At 38.8% G+C, this 17,631-nt stretch overlaps 1 protein-coding gene across 9 annotated transcripts in view; it reads left to right on the top strand.

Annotated features, from left to right (window-relative positions):
• SUPT3H (SPT3 homolog, SAGA and STAGA complex component) overlaps positions 1-17,631 on the top strand; it is a 556,168-nt gene that overhangs the window by 417,365 nt on the left and 121,172 nt on the right. For all 9 annotated transcript variants that reach the window (XR_010322261.1, XM_064286858.1, XM_064286849.1 and 6 more), the window contains one exon: positions 13,956-14,031. Coding sequence is in view for 8 of the 9 variants with exons in the window: in XM_064286858.1 (XP_064142928.1) it covers positions 13,956-14,031 (76 nt within the window). In the remaining variant the exon portion in view is untranslated. The remainder of the gene's footprint in view (positions 1-13,955; positions 14,032-17,631) is intronic.

Raw genomic sequence — 17,631 nt, 5'->3', positions numbered from 1 at the left:
GTGTTTGGGAACACCGTTATTGACATCTAAAGAAACCAAGGAGTGGGTAGAACTGACAGATTATGCAGAAGATGAACTGAACTTGCAGATACAAGAGCATGACTAATCCAAAGATGACCTTGCATTCATGTGGCAATCTGTGATCAGGAGAGCATTGTGCAATTTGATGATGTTCAATATAAAAGCTATGATGAACCTACTATGATTATTCACTGATTTTTATTTCAGAGTATAGTATTTTCAATGTTCTATCTATATAATGCCTTTTTCAGTCCAGTATCTTGACCGTATGGTATGGTCAGATGAATTTTTAACTCCCCTTTAAAGTGCCTTTTTAAAAATTAAAGTTAAAATTGCATTCTCATACTTGGTTCAGAAGAAGCTAGAATATAAAGGGAGTACAAACTTCATTACAGGTAATGTAATGTAGATTAGCAATTCTTTTCTGAGTAACTGTGTGTACCATAGCCTCGGATTTAGGACTCAAGGTCTACATCTAGCTAAGAGGACCTAAAGCGCTTACTAATGAAGATCAAAGACCACAGCCTTTAATATGGACTGCACCTCAACATAAAACAAAAATCCTCACAACTGAACCAATGAGCAACATCATGATAAACGGAGAAAAGATTGAAGTTGTCAAGGATTTCATTTTACTTGGATCCACAATCAACAGCCATGGAAGCAGCAGTCAAGAAATCAAAAGACGCATTGCATTGGGCAAATCTGCTGCAAAGGACCTCTTCAAAGTGTTGAAGAGCAAAGATGTCACCCTGAAGACTCAGGTGCGCCTGACCCAAGCCATGGTATTTTCAATCAGATAATATGCATGTGAAAGCTGGACAGTGAATAAGGAAGACCGAAGAAGAGTTGACGCTTTTGAATTGTGGTGTTGGCGAAGACTATTGAATATACCATGGACTGCCAAAAGAACAAACAAACCTGTCTTAGAAGAAGTGCGGCCAGAATGCTCCTTAGAAGCAAGGATGGCGAAACTGCATCTTACATACTTTGGATGTGTTGTCAGGAGGGATCAGTCCCTGGAGAAGGACATCATGCTTGGCAGAGTACAGGGTCAGCGGAAAAGAGGAAGACCCTCAATGAGGTGGATTAACACAGTGGCTGCAACAATGAGCTCAAGCATTAACAACGATTGTAAGGATGGCGCAGGACCAGGCAGTGTTTCGTTCTGTTGTGCAGAGTCACTATGAGTTGGAACCGACTCGATGGCACCTAACAACATATGCTTGGAAAGTCACTTCATTTATCTAAGTCTCAGTGTCCTCAGCTGTAAAATGGAGCTATTAAAACTCTTTATCTTAAAGCCTACTTTGAGGATCAAAAAAGGTCACATTATATATGTAGAAGTCTTTATGAATCATGCCACTCTATGTAAATAATCCCATTGCCATCGAGTCGATTCTGACTCATAGCGAGCCTATAGGCATTGTTATTCTGATTGTGTTGTTTTTTTCAGGCTTATGATTCTTTTCCCCCTGCATGTTTTTCCAGATATTCCTTATAGTTCCAGGCAAAGAAAAAGACAGCCAGTGTACACTTCAGTATGGATTGGAATGGGTAATGTGAATAGAGGCAGACGGGAAAGTAGAGTTGGAGCATCACAGAAAATAAGAATTTATTTACTATTTGGTCAGTGTCTTGATGTTGTATAGATCTTTGGCTTAAAAGGGGGCATTACTAGTTCAGTGGTAGAATTCTTACCTTCCATTCAAGAGACCTGGATTCAATTCCTAACCAATGCACTTCAAGCGCAGTCACCACCCATCTGTCACTGGAGGTTTGCCTGTTGCCATGATGCTGAACAGATTTCAGCAGAGCTTCCAGACTAAGACAGACCAGGAAGAAAGACCTGGCAATCCACTTCTAAAAATGAACCAACAAAAACCCTATGGATCACAGCAGTCCAATCCACAACCAATTGTGAGAATGGCTCAAGACAGAGCAACATTTCGTTCTGTCGTGCATGAGGCCACCATTAGTCGGGGGCTGACTTGATGGCAGCTAACAAAATCATTGGCTTAAAAACTTCCTACTCTCGATGGAATTCATAAGATTTTATTACAGATATTACAGTTCCTGGTCTTAGATCAACCAGTCAAGAATTTAGATGCATTACTTTTGCCTTTGTCCATCCACCTACCTATCCAGTAATTTAGCTAGCCACCAAATGTGTATTGGGGCCCAAGTAAGTCTAAGCTAAGCATTGTCCTGGCACTGAAAAATTATAGAAGTAAAACACAGCCCTTATCTTTAAAGAATGTCTAGTCCATGACTTCTCACTGCCTTCCTCAGTAGTTATGTGATAGTTTAAGGACAGGAGATAATATCATCAGATGCTGGCTGATTTGGATCTTTTTAAAAGACCAAAGTTTGCCCCTGTCCTTTGCTTTTTGAAACTGTTCATGGGGAAAAGAAAGGAGCAAACAAAAATCAACATATGTTGCTAGGTATATCTATCTGTCTATCTATCTATGTATCTATCTATCTATATCTCATTTTAGGGAGGGCACAGATGGGTTGGATAGAGAACAAACCTTTTCATCTAACTAGAAAATTGCCAACATTCAACCTCTTAAACCAAATAGAGAAAGAGGAGCTGTCAAGAAACTGAAAACTGGCTGACTAAAATCTGCAAGTACTAGTGGATGCAGCCTGGGACCACCAAAAAAGAAAAAAAAAAAATCAGCATGATGAGCATATCTGAATCATCTTACAGTCCTGGTTATTGTGAGAATCTGTGATTCAGTGTTGAGCTCACTTGACCCTGCAGTGAATAGCATGTGGGCACTATCTCGTGTAATATTCAAGGACGCTATTAGTAGTACAAGTGCTTCCAGACCATTTCACATCACGACACACATAGAAAATGACAATATTTTTGTCACACCAAGATAAATGGACAAGACAATTCATAACTAGACACCGTCCTGGAGGTTCTGCTGCCTCAGCCTTGCCTGACATCCAGAGGGCTGAGGGAAATCAGTATCTCTACACACCTGGGACATGTTTGCAGCAGTACCAGAAACAGTAGCGTTTGTAAATTCTGCATTAGAGCATCCTCAGGTTGTGCCGCCTTCGCTGACCCCTGGCCTCACTAATTTGTTTTTCTCAAAAACACTTAATTTTTAATTATAGTGACTACATGATACTTTTTGGTAAGATTCTACATGGAATTTATTGGATCCCAAAGGAGAACATTTTAGGGAAAAATTACTATAGGTTGGAGACAGCTTTTTATAATGAAAATAGGCTGGCTTGGAAATTGGGAGTCCTGGGCTTAATATCTAGCCTGGTCACCTTTCACGAATTACTTCTCTCTGAACCTCAATTTTCTTATCTTTAAAATAAGGGGGATTGAACAAGATGAACTTTAAGCTGCACTCTAGCTCTAATATGTCATGATTTTATACTGCCTGAAGATGTTTGCTGAATCAACCACTTTGCACTGAGTGTTTGCTGTGTGCTAGGCACTGGGTAAGTGGCTTCGGATGCATACCCAAGGGCCAGGTACATGGCACTCCTCACGTCAGAGGTCACTGCTCAGATGCTGAAGGAATTATAAACAAAGATGCTTAAGGAAGTAAAGAGAATAGGCTCTCGAGAGGGTGTCTGAAAGGAATGAAGCTAGCTGTAATAATTGAAAGTCCTTCAGAGGTTTATGGGTATTTTTGAAATATAGCCAGATGATCGGCTTTGAGGTTCAAAATCTTCCAGCTAGCTAAATACATCACTTAGTTAAAGCTGGCAGATGTGGCTACCTTAACCTCTTAGGGCAAGCTTCCTTGGATTTCATTTCCAGAAACACTTACTGTAGATACATTAACTATGTAAGCATATGTCCACAAACCAAGTTTTTATTGTCTAAATTGGTACAACGAGTTAATATTAACAATCCCTTTAGGAAGTTACTTTCTTTTTCCATACCTGAGTCCTTTCTGCCCAGCATGGGTTGGGTGGCTGAGGCTGCCTAGCTGGAGAGTAGCAGAGAAGACTCGTAGGACTGCATAGATAATCAAGGACGGGCTGCTTTACGGCAGTAGTCATTTGCCTTGCTCATAGGATAAAATGGTAGCACTTATTTATTCAACAAACCTTCATTGCTTATTTATTTACCACATGTCAGATATTTTTCTCAGAGCTGAAAATTCAAACCTGAAACACTCCTGCTATGTAGTAAGACTTACATTCATGTGTGTGTAGGCACGCACATGTTTCTAACACACAGGAATGTATGTATATGTGCGTTCCTCTGTGTGATAAACGCGCGTGTGTGCGTGCACGTGCGCACACATCTACATGAGTGATCGTGCTTCAATCTTAAGAGTTTTTTTAATATAATTTTTATTGTGCTTTAAGTGAAAGTTTACAAATCAAGTCAGTCTCTCACAAAAAAACCCATATACACCTTGCTACACACTCCCAATTACTCTCCCCCTAATGAGACAGCCCGCTCTCTCCCTCCACTCTCTCTTTTCGTGTCCATTTCACCAGCTTCTAACGCCCTCCACCCTCTCATCTCCCCTCCAGGCAGCAGATGCCAACATAGTCTCAAGTGTCCACCTGATCCAAGAAGCTCATTCCTCACCAGCATCCCTCTCCAACCCATTGTCCAGTCCAATCCATGTCTGAAGAGTTGGCTTCGGGAATGGTTCCTGTCCCGGGCAAACAGAAGGCCTGGAGGCCATGACCACCAGGGTTCTTCTAGTCTCAGTCAGACCATTAAGTCTGGTCTTTTTATAAGAATTTGGAGTCTGCATCCCACTGCTCTCCTGCTCCCTCGGGGCTTTTCTGTTCTGTTCCCTGTCAGGGCAGTCCTCGGTTGTAGCCAGGCACCATCTAGTTCTTCTGGTCTCAGGTTGATGTAGCCTCTAGTTCACGTGGCCCTTTCTGTCTCTTGGGCTCGTAATCGCCTTGCGTCCTTGGTGTTCTTCATTCTCCTTTGCTTCAGGTGGGTTGAGACCAATGATGCATCTTAGATGGCTGCTTGCTGTCGTTTAAGACCCCGGACGCCACTCTTCAAAGTGGAATGCAGAATGTTTTCTTAATAGATTTTGTTATGACAATTGACTTAGATGTCCCCTAAAACCATGGTCCACAGACCCTTGCCCGTGCTATGCTGGCCTTCGAAGCATTCAGTTTATTCCAGAAACTTCTTTGCTTTTGGTTTAGTCCAGTTGTGCTGACCTCCCCTATATTGTGTGTTGTCTTTCCCTTCACCTAAAGTAGTTCCTATCTACTATCTAATTGGTGACTGCCCCTCTCCCACCCTCCTTACCTCCCTCCCCCCTCTCGTAACCACAAGAGAATGTTTTCTTCTCAGTTAAAACTATTTCTCAAGTTCTTATAATAGTGGTCTTATACAATATTTGTCCTTTTGCAACTGACTAATTTCACTCAGCATAATGCCTTCCAGGTTCCTCCATGTTACGAAATGTTTCACAGATTCCTCACTGTTCTTTATCAATGCATAGTATTCCATTGTGTGAATACACGATAATTTATCCATTCATCCGTTGATGGGCACCTTGGTTGCTTCCATGTTTTTGCTATTGTAAACAGTGCTGCAATAAACATGGGTGCGCATATATCTGTTCGTGTAAAGGCTCTCATTTCTCTAGGATATATTCCAAGGACTGGGATTGCTGGATCGTATGGTAGTTCTATTTCTAGCTTTTTAAGGAAATGCCAAATCGGTTTCCAAAGTGGTTGTACCATTTTACATTCCCACCAGCAGTGTATAAGTGTTCCAGTCTCTCCATAGCCTCTCCAACATTTATTACTTTGTATTTTTAGGATTAATGCCAGCCTTGTTGGAGTAAGATGAAATCTCATTGTAGTTTTGATCTGCATTTCTCTTATGGCTAATGATCGTGAACATTTCCTCATATATCTATTAGCTACCTGAATGTCTTCTTTAGTGGAGTATCTATTCATATCTTTTGCCCATTTTTTAATTGGGTTATTTGTCTCTTTGTAGTTGAGTTTTTGCAGTGTCATGTAGATTTTAGAGATCAGGCCCCAATCGGAAATGTCACAGCTAAAAACTTTTTCCCAGTCTGTAGGTAGTCTTTTTACTCTTTTGGTGAAGTCTTTGGATGAGCATAGGTGTTTGATTTTCAGCAGCTCTCAGTTATCTAGTTTTTCTTCTGCATTCTTAAAAATGTTTTGTGTACTGTTTATGCCATGTATTAGGGCTCCTAACGTTGTCTTTATTTTTTCTTCCATGAACTTTATTGTTTTAGATTTTATATTTAGGTCTTTGGTCCATTTTGAGCTCGTTTTTGTGCATGGAGTGAGGTATGGGTCTTGTTTCATTTTTTTGCAGATGGATATCCAGTTATGCCAGCACCATTTGTTAAAAAGACTGTCTTTTCCCCAATTAACTGTTTTGGGGCCTTTGTCAAATATCAACTGCTCATATGTGGATGGATTTATGTCTGGATTCTCAATTCTGTTCCACTGGTCTATGTATCTGTTGTTGTACCAGTACCAGGCTGTTTTGACTACTGTGGCGGTATAATAGGTTCTACAGTCGGATAAAGTAAAGCCTCCCACTTTGTTCTTCTTTTTCAGCAATGCCTTCTTTATCCGGGGCCTCCTTCCCTTCCATATGAAGTTGGTGATTTGTTTCTCCATCTCATTAAAGAATGTCGTTGGGATTTGGATCAGAATTACATTAAATATATAGATCACTTTTGGTAGAATAGACATTTTTATAATGTTAAGTCTTCCTATCCATGAGTAAGGTATGTTTTTCCACTGATGTAAGTCTCTTTTGGGTTGTTGCAGAATTGTACTGTAGTTTTCTTTGTATAAGTCTTCTACATCTCTGATAAGATTTATTTCCTAAGTATTTTATCTTCTTGGAGGCTACAGTAAATGGAATTGATTTGGTGATTTCCTCTTCGATGTTCTTTTTGTTGGTGTAGAGGAATCCAACTGATTTTTGTATGTTTATCTTATATCCCAATACTCTGCTGAACTCCTGTATTAGTTTCAGTAGTTTTCTGGAGGATTCCTTAGGGCTTTCTGTGTATAAGATCATGTCATCTGCAAATAGAGATACTTTGACTTCTTTCTTGCCCATCTGGATGCCCTTTATTTCTTTATCAAGCCTAATTTGCTCTGGCTAGGACCTCCAACACAATGTTGAATAAGAGTGGTGATAAAGGGTGTCCTTGTCTGGTTCCTGATCTCAATGGGAATGCTTTCAGGCTCTCTCCATTTAGGGTGATGTTGGCTATTGGCTTTGTATAAATGCCCTTTATTATGTTGAGGAATTTTCCTTCTGTTCCTATTTTGCTGAGAGTTTTTATCATGAATGGGTGTTGAACTTTGTCAAATGCCTTTTCTGCATCAATTAATAAAATCATGTGATTCCTGTCTTTTATTTTATTTATGTGGTGGATTTCATTAATTGTTTTTCTAACGTTGAACCATCCCTGCATACCTGGTATGAATCCCACTTGGTGAATTATTTTTTTGATACGTTGTTGAATTCTATTGGCTAGAATTTTGTTGAGGATTTTTGCGTCTACGTTCATGAGGGATATAGATCTATAATTTTCGTTTCTTGTGGTTTCTTTACCTGATTTTGGTACCAGGGATATGGTGGCTTCATAGAATGAGTTTGGTAGTATTCCATCTTTTTCTATGCTCTGAAATACCTTTAGTAGTAGTAGTGTTAACTCTTCTCTGAAAATTTGGTAGAACTCTGCAGCGAAGCCTTCTGAACCAGGGCTTTTTTTCGTTGGGAGTTTTTTGATTACCTTTTCAATCTCTTCTTTTGTAATGGGTCTATTTAGTTCCTCTACCGCTGTTTGTGTTAGTTTAGGTAAGTAGTGTGTTTCTAGGAATTCATCCGTTTCTTCTACGTTTTCAAATTTGTTTGAGTACAATTTTTCATAGTAATCTGATATGATTCTTTTAATTTCCGTTGGGTCTGTTGTAATATCGCCCATCTTATTTCTTATTCGGGTTATTTGCTTCCTCTCCTATTTTTCTTTTGTCAGTTTGGCCAGTGGTTTATCAATTTTGTTGCTTTTTTCAAAAAACCAGCTTTTGGTCTTGGTAATTCTTTCAATTGTTTTTCTGTTTTCTATTTCATTTAGTTCAGCTCTAATTTTTATTACTTGTTTTCTTCTGGTGTCTGTGGGTTTCTTTTGTTGCTCTCTTTCTGTTTGTTCAAGTTGTAGGGATAGTTCTTTGATTTTGGCCCTTTCTTCTTTTTGGATGTGTGCATTTATTGATATAAATTGGCCTCTGAGCACCGCTTTTGCTGTGTCCCAGAGGTTCTGATAGGAAATGTTTTCATTCTCATTGGATTCTCTGAATTTCTTTATTCCATCCTTAATGTCTTCTATAATCCAGTCTTTTTTGAGCAGGGTATTGTTCAGTTTCCAAGTGTTTGATTTCTTTTCCCTGCTTTTCCTGTTATTCATTTCCACTTTTATGGCCTTATTGTCAGAGAAGATGCTTTGTAATATTTCAGTGTTTTAGATTCTGCTAAGGCTTGCTTTATGACCTAATGTGTGGTCTATTCTAGAGACTGTTCCATGTGCACTAGAAAGGAAAGTATACTTGGTTGCTGTTGGGTGGAGTGTTCTGTATATGTCGACGAAGTCAAGTTGCTTGATTGTGGCATTTAGATCTTCCGTGTCTTTATCTAGCTTCTTTCTGACTGTCCTGTCCTTCACTGAAAGTAGTGTGTTGAAGTCTACTACTATTATTGTGGAGCTGTCTATCTCACTTTTCAATGCTTATAGAGTTTGGTTTATGTATCTTGCAGCCCTGTCGTTAGGTGCATAAATATTTAATATGGTTATATCTTCTTGGTGTATTGTCCCTTTAATTATTATATAGTGTCCTTCCTTATCCTTTCTGAAGGATTTAACTTTAAAGTCTGTTTTGTCAGAAATTAATATTGCCACTCCTGCTCTTTTTTGATTGTTGTTTGTGTTTGCTTGATTTATTTTTTTCCATCCTTTCAGTTTTAGTTTGTTTGTGTCTCTAAGTCTAAGGTGTGTCTTTTGTAGGCAGCATATAGACGGATCTTGTTTTTTAATCCATTCTGCCACTCTGTGTCTCTTTATTGGTGCATTTAGTCCGTTTACATTCAGGGTAATTATAGATAGGTGCGAATTTAGTGCTATCATTTTGATGTTGTTTTTGTGTGTTGTTGACAGTTTCTTTTTCCCACTTGATTTTATGTGCTGAGTAGATTTTCTTTATATATTGTCCTTTCCTCATATTTGTTGTTGATTTTGTTTCTGCTGAGTCTCTATTTTTCCCTTGTATTTTTTTTTTTTTTTTTTAGTAGGATAGTTTGTCTCCTTTGTGGTTACCTTATTATTTACCCCTATTTTTCTAAATTTAAAACTAACTTTTATTTCTTTGTATCGCTCGCTGTATCTTCCTCTCCATATGGAAGGTATATGATTACATTTCTTAGTCCCTCTTTATTATTTTAATGTTGTCTTCTTTTATATAATAACATCACTGTTACCCTGTGTTGGGCTTTTTATATATATATATATAATCTTGCTTTATTTTCTTGGATTTCCCTGTCTGGGTTGACTTCTGGTTGCCCTGCCCGGTGTTGTAGTCTTGGGTTGATACCTGATATTATTGATTTTCTAACCAAAGAACTCCCTTTAGTATTTCTTGTAGTTTTGGTTTGGTTTTTATGAATTCCCTCAACTTGTGTTTATCTGGAAATGTCTTAATTTCACCTTCATATTTAGGAGACAGTTTTGATGGATATATGATTCTTGGCAGGCAGTTTTTTTTTCCTTCGGTTTTTTAAATATGTCATCCCATTGCTGTCTTGCCTGCATGGTTTCTGCCAAGTAGTCCAAGCTTACTCTTATTGGCTCTCCTTTGTAGGTGACTTTTCGTTTATCCCTCACTGCTGTTATAATTCTCTTTTTATCTTGGTTTTAGCAAGTTTGATTATAATATGTCATGGTGATTTTCTTTTCAGATCTACCTTATGTGGAGTCCAATGAGCATTCTGGACAGATATCTTCTCATCTTTCACAATATCAGGGAAGTTTTCTGCCAACAAATCTTCAACAATTTTCTCTGTATTTTCTGTTATCCCTCCCTGTTCTGGTACTCCAGTCACTTGTAGGTTATTTCTCTTGATAGAGTCCCACGTAATTCTTAAGGTTTTTTCATTTTTTTAAATTCTTTTATCTGATTTTTCTTTAGATATATTAGTGCTGAGTGATTTATCTTCGAGTTCAGAAATTCTAGCTTCTACTTGCTCAATTCTGCTCCTCTCAATTTCTATTGAGTTGTCTACTTGTGTAATTTTGTTGTTAATCTTCTGAATTCCTGATTGCTGTCTGTCTGTGGTTTTTTCCAGCTTATTAAACTTTTCATTATGTTCCTGAATAATCTTTCTAATTTCTTCAGTTACCTTATCTGTGTGTTCCTTGGCTTGTTCTGCGTATTGCCTCATTTCCTTCCTGATGTTTTGAAGGGTTCTGTATATTAAACTTTTGTATTCTGCATCTGGTAATTCCAGGAACGTACTTTCATCTTGAAGATCCCTGGATTCTTTGTTTTGAGAGCCTGTTGAGGTGATCATGGTCTGTTTCTTTATGTGACTTGATATTGACTGTTGTCTCCGAGCCTTCTGTAAGTTGTTGTATTAGTTTATGCTTGCTTACTCTGTCGTAGCTTATTGCTTTGTTTTGTTTTGGTATACCCCTATGGGTTGCTTGAGTGAGCTAGCTTGATTATTTTTGCCTTTGGAGCTCTGATGTCCTGTCCCCAGATGGCTAGAGACATTATCAGGTATATCAGTCCAGGACCCCATTCAGTTTTCTTGTGTGAGTTCAGCTCAGGTTTCCAGGTAGCTGATCATCAAGTGTGTGGTACAGGCTCTGCCCTACAGTCTTAGAGGGGCAGGGGTGATTGGCGTATATACCGGTATCTGATTGCAGCAGGAGGTCATGCTCTGAACAAGGCAGGGGGCTGAGAACTGACCCCCGAGTGTCTCTGAGGAAAAGGCGTCCCTGTTCCCTAGAGCGTGCTGGTGGGTGGGTTCTGCAGAGGGACCATGGGCACCCAAAGTTTTTGATGGTAAGGATTGGGAGGTACCAGTTATCTTTGGACCCCTGTTGCGGGTGGCTGGGTGACCTGAGTGGAGCTACCAGTCCTTAGGTCCCTGATGTGGGTAGGTGAGGACCTTGTTTAATAGGCAAAGCAATGTCAAACATCAAACACCCACCTCTCCACCACACAGCTGAAATGGTTGGATTTTGCCAACTAGGGCCTTTTCTCCCAAAATAGGCCCACACAGGTCCATGCAGAAGGGAAAGGTGCTCAAGGTCCATGGACGGTATATGCCTGGACAGGAGCCGCTTCTGTCCTGAGCTCCCCCAGTTAATGGAGCTAGTAAATTATCTTTTCCCCCCAGTTGCAATTTTTTTCCTTCCCCAAGGCTGGGAGGATGGCTGTAGGTGCTCAACAGGGCCTATCTCAGGCCCAGGGATTCAGCTGCTTAAGCTGGCTTGGGGGTCGGGGGGCGTGTTAAAATATATGCAAGTACTTAGCTTTTGCCGAGAGCACTGTTCTTCTGAGATTCTGGAGGTATGAGTGGGCTGTGTGGTTGGCTGCTTCTCCTTGAGGAAACTGCTGCCAAACACTAGTATCAGTCTGCCACCGCCACCGCTCCAGGCATAGTGCGTGAGGGCTCCCCACAATTCAGGTCCAGTAACTCCTCTCCATTTTTGAATGGCCTCTTCCTCCTCCTGCCCCTTAGTTCATTGTCTAAGCTTGCCTTTGATTCTCAGGACTCCTAGCTTGTCACAAATATACTCATTTCACTTGTTTTTTTCGGGTCTTTGTTGTAAAGAGGGCTTGCTGGAAGCATCTGTCTGTTCTGCCGTCTTGGCTCCGCCTCCAGGAGATTTTTTTAAATAAACCTGTATGAGTCTGAATCGACTGGACGACAATAGGCGTAGTAACTAAGGAGCCCTTGTGGCACAGTGTTTAGTGTGCTTGACTGCTAACGAAAGGTCGGCAGTTCAAACCCACCAGCTGCTCCATGGGAGAAAGATGCAGCAGTCTGCTTCTGCAAAGATTACAGCCTTGGAAACCCTATGGGGCAGTTCTGCTCTGTCACATGGGTTCACCTTGAGTCGGAAACAACTCCACAGCAACGAGTTTTTATTAGTAACTGATTTGTTGTGTTCAAAATACATAAATTCTTCTTTCCTTATTTTCTAATTTCCGTCAGCAAACATTTAAGTAATGTGACAGATGCATTTAAAAGAGGAAGAAAACTAAACCATGCGTTCATATATTAAAAAAAAAGTACTTTCAGGTATATAAAAATTCACTCAATAATATACCAATATACCCTTAAGGAAATATGGTGTTTCTGATACATGCACAAGAGGATACATATGGAAGTGTGTATGTATATATTTGCTTGTCCTTGCTCAGAAAAGGCTAGTTGTACCTAGAAGGTTGAAGCAAGAGAAGCCTGGGTTTGTTTCTTCCTGCACATATGTATATACCTGTGAGTATGTTTGTGTGGGAGGGAAGGAAGGATAGAAAGGAGGGGAGGAAGAGAGTAGGAGAGATAAAAGGAAGGAAGGAGAAAGGAAAAAAAAAGTCAGTGGTCTTAGAAGGAACCACAGTAGTTAGTAAACTTTTACCTTAATCCTCAGCATCCCATCTATTTTTCTTTATCCAGGGCAGCTAATGCACCATTATTCTGTCAACTGACGTATCATTGGAATAAAATTGACCGTTGACCGAAATCAAACAAACAAAAAAAGAATAATCTCAATTTAAAAAACACAAAAAATATCCACAGATGTTAGAAAAAGTGGTACTTAAATGTGCTCCAAAGGAGCCCTGGTGGCACAGCGCTTGAGTGTTCGGCTGCTGACTGAAAGGTTGGCGGTTCAAACCCAGCAGCTGCTCTGTGGGAGGAAGATGTGATAATCTGCTTCCATAAAGCTTTCAGCCCTGGAAACTCTATGGGGCAGTTCTGCTTAGTCCTGTGGGGCACTTTGAGTTGACATCAACTTGATGGCAATGGGTTTGGTTTGTTTGACTATATACTTCAATAACCATCATAAAGATAACTTAATGAAAGTCCTTTCAAAGCAGAAAAAAAAGTAAAGTCTCAGGAATTTTTTCCCTTTACTGACCAGAAACTCATTCCAAGAAGTACCAGCCTGTCTCATTTCAAACTGTTTCTCTTGCCAAGGAAGCGGAAGCGGTCATATTCTTTCCCACCAAACTATGAGTGAATTATAATTATCCTACCTCTTGTGGGACAATGAGGCAGCAAACATCTGCTATACTGAATCAAAAAACCCACGAGTGAAGCTATACCAAACTGTGAATCATACCTGGACTCCTTTTAAAGGATTTGTGTTGTATTTACCTTTTTCTTTATTTTCTTTACAATTTAAAATATGAATCTGTTAACTCTGTCTGGCTTCATGTTCTAACTGAGGGGAAATACATGGACCCTATTGGCTGACTCTTGTTTGAGCATTGAAAAATCACAGCTTTAAGGCAGATGGGTAATAATAGTTAACAACAGTTTTTCTGTGTGGTTTACTGTTATCCCCTCACGGTTTTGTTTTTCTTTAAAAGAATGGTACAGGTAAGAAAATTTAAAAGTATATAATCTGAGAACTGAGGTCCTTTAGTTCTCTTTTTCACTATAGTAACAGTAACAGAGTGGCAGAAAATGGTATTTTACACTTTATTTTTCCAAAAGAAACAAACTTCACATCCACAGTTACCACGATTTTATGTATGCTGGTATTTACGGTAGTACTGAACTGTTTGCCTAGAGTAAGGAAAAGAAAATGGTATTTCAATTCTAAGTTTAGCTGTGAAAACATATATAATAGTTTATTGCTTTAAAAATGTGTCTTTTTATTTTTATCCATTAGAGAGCGGAAAGACAAACTCGAATGATGGACTCAGCTCAATATGCAGAATTTTGCGAAAGTCGGCAATTAAGTTTCTGTAAGTAAGCATTTAACTTACAGTTAATTGTATGCATAAAAGGTTATGTGTTACACGCGTTACTACAGTATGGCATGATCTCTGTTCCTTAGGAATTGGTGGATTCAATATTTGCAGAGTTATAACTGTTACAGAGGAAACCCTGGTGGCATAGTGGTTAAGTGCTACAGCTGCTAACCAAAGAGTCGGCAGTTCAAATCCGCCAGGTGCTTCTTGGAAACTCTGTGGGGCAGTTCTCGCTATGTTTCCGATTCGACGGCACTGGGTTGTTACAGAAACAACCTCTGCATTGCAGGGGGAACCTATGAAAGATTTTACCCCACACTACTGTTTTGCAGTTAATAGTATCAGAGGTTATAAAGGATGCTAGTAATACACAGAGAGCCATGTTAATTATTCACATTGCTTTTAGTCAGAAGAAGTCCATTTGATTTAATATTCCCATTTTAGTTTCTTTTCTAGTTTCTTAGTCATATTTACAGTAGTAATGCTGATTTTACTTGACCCAAAGGGGTTCTAATAGTACAGTCATGACATTTCAAAGCCCCCAATGTTAATTAACAAATCCCAGACTTTCCCCTTTTATTCATGCATGCGCATATTAACACAAAGCAGCATATCAGTAGTGTCTTCCATTATTGTCTGTAAACTCCTGCTGTGTGGCGTGCATTCAACGTTAGCCACATTCATTAGCCCATGCTTTTGTAGCACAAGCAACCTAGTGGTAGAATGAGTACTTCCCAACACTGCACAGCAGTTTACTAAAAGAACATAAAGACCCATGATAAACAGTGGGATAGATTGTGTAGCAGAACGTCCTTACAGCAACAGTTCAGTGATGACTAAGGCTCTCAGGGTAAAGGTCAAAGAGAGAACGTGATGAAAAGTCCAGTTAAAAATATGACGAAGTAGCACATGACCCTGGTCTGAGGAATTACACAGACAATGGTGTCTTTAAACAAAAAGCCATCATGTGGTCACAATAACAATGTGTGTGATTTGGAAAAAGAAAATGAGAGCTTCATTTATAGATCACAAAGTGCAAATAAATGACACATTTCAAATGGTGTGCCATGTAAATGTCAGTAAAATATAGGAAAACATGTTTTGGAAGATTTTTTTCTAACTAAATATACTTCCCAATCTGACTAACAATTTGGCATCATACATCTGTGAAGCATTAAGTAAATGACACTTCAGATCATGGCAATTTCAGCAAATGAGAGGTTTTTGTATTGTAATTTTTAGGTTTAAAAATGGCATTCAAGTCTTTTAAAAGTATAAATTTCTAGTTTATAAAGTAACATTTAATGCTATTGAGCTATTTTTTTAAATTATATTTTAAAGTTAATTCACTTAGAGGGACAGAAGTGCTCTTTCACACTATAACTAAGTTCTATTGAAGTCTTCTAATATGGCTTTTGTTTGAAAAGCAGTTTTTTAGTAACTCTTCATTTTCTGTTTGTAACTCAGTAATCAACTGTAGTAGGTTAAATGTGAATAATTTTCCTTTCTAAATAACTGTAGTATAAACAGTATGTTATGCTTATTTTTTTTTTTCTTTAGATGGGAAGGATTTGGTCATTTAAAAATATTGGTTTACATGGTGCCCATAGGTGATTCATTATGAAACCTTAGTGGGAGAATCTGTTTTATATTCCAAAATACTGTGGTTGGGAACTCTATAACCCAAGTGGGTCAGCAAATTCAGAAGCAATTCCCACGCTGGTCAAGAGTGTTAGGCTCTTTTCTTTCCTCTCCTTTCTGAGAAACCAAGATGTAGGAACCTTGATCCTGTCATATGTCTTCTTAAACGTTTGATCATGGCATTCACCAGTTGGGATTACTGATACATTTTAAAGTAGCATCTTTATAACTTTATAGGCTGACGGTAAACTGTATGAGACATTGATGAGGTTTACCATTCTTTTGTTTTTTGTATTTATGTAAGTCAGTCATTTCCCTCAAAGTCTTCTTTAATCTCGTATCAATATTGATTCACTAGCTTTCATTTGGTTAGAATTTGTCTTGTAAATCTTTTTCCAACCCTTCGCTTTCTCTGTTTGTACTATATATGTAGCTTTTGTAAACAACTGATACCTAGATTTTCTTTTTAATTAATCTCAGAGCCTCTGTGTATTTGCATTGATGAATTAGATCAATTTATATGTGTTTAATTACTGATGCATTTGGGTTTGTCTGTGCTGTGTTATTTTGTATTTTAAGCTTACTGTGCTTTTCTGTTTGATTTTTCCTCTTGTACATCCTATTGGATTGATTGGGTTTTCTTTATTACATTTTTCCTTTACCAGCTTGGATGTTATATATTCTATTTCTATTATTTTAATTGCAAGCCTTAATTTTTAATACATATCCATGACTTAGAAATTTTTAAGTTAATAAGTATCTAAGCTTTCCCTCTCAGCTTGATTTTATTTTTCTTAGGATCTTCAAGAGTTTAAAGCACTCATATTTTGCCCTATACTTGAATGATAGTTTAGTTGGGTAGGAAATTGTACGCTGATAGTTATTTATTAGTAAAAGTTATTTATGAAAATATTAGCATCTCTTGATAGTAAGAAGTCTGCTGTCAGTGTACTTGTTGTTGGAGATACTTAGACAAAGGTATTCCTTCCAGGCCCTCTCATAGATGGGATATGGGAAATGAATAGGCTGGCAAACAGTAGCTGCCCAGTAAATATTTATAGAAGGAAGGGAAGAAGGGACCTCTTGATAGAAAGTTGCAGGGAAAGCCATATTTTCTGCGGAAGGCTATTTTCAGTTAAGGCAAAGAACAATGTTTTTAAAGATGCTGAAACTGAAGAAGAATTTCTTCAGATTTGAATGAGTATTACAGAGGGCACTGAGGGAAAGATTGAGTGTGGAAAGGCTGATGGGATAGAAATTATGAAATAGTATACAGGGATGAGAGAATGGAATACCCAGGTAGTGTCAAAAAGCTGATAATTCTAGGACCTATTGGCCTTTGTTCAGAATTCTATTTAAATTGCTAGCCAATTTCCAAATTACCTTTTCTCCTGATGTATTGGGAAGAGAGTGGAAAGACAAGGAATTAGTTCATTCTAAAGCCTTCTCATTTCTTGATGGAAGCAAACTGTCATGACTAGGGGTCTTTTGCTGAAACCAACAATGTCCTGAAAGGGTCAATCTCTCCTTCTCCTGGTGACAGAGGAGGAAATTGGCTTCACCCTTGGAATAGCAATAACCCAAGTGGTTTATGGAAACCCTGGTGATGTAGTGTTGAGTGCTACGCCTGCTAACCAAAGGGTAGGCAGTTCGAATCCGCCAGGCGCTCCTTGGAAACACTGTGGGGCAGTTCTACTCTGTCCTATAGGGTCGTTATGAGTTGGAATCGACTCGATGGCACTGGGTTTGGTTTTGGGTTTGGAAGTGGCTTATGGAGCCTCTATGCATCTTTTTTTAATGCATAGAGAAGCTTGAACCCTACCCTTTTAATAAAGAAATATTTTTCATTCATTCATTTATTTGTTTCTTCTAGAAATATCTATTGAGACTCTTCTAATGCCAAGCGCTATTCTAGATGCTGAGGATACAACGGTAGATACATGCACCTTGCTC

Source organism: Loxodonta africana, chromosome 1 (genome assembly GCF_030014295.1).
Source record: "Loxodonta africana isolate mLoxAfr1 chromosome 1, mLoxAfr1.hap2, whole genome shotgun sequence".
Classification (NCBI taxonomy): Eukaryota; Metazoa; Chordata; class Mammalia; order Proboscidea; family Elephantidae; genus Loxodonta; species Loxodonta africana.
Note: the sequence above shows the minus strand (reverse complement) of the source record. Positions and strands in the feature narration are given on the sequence as shown.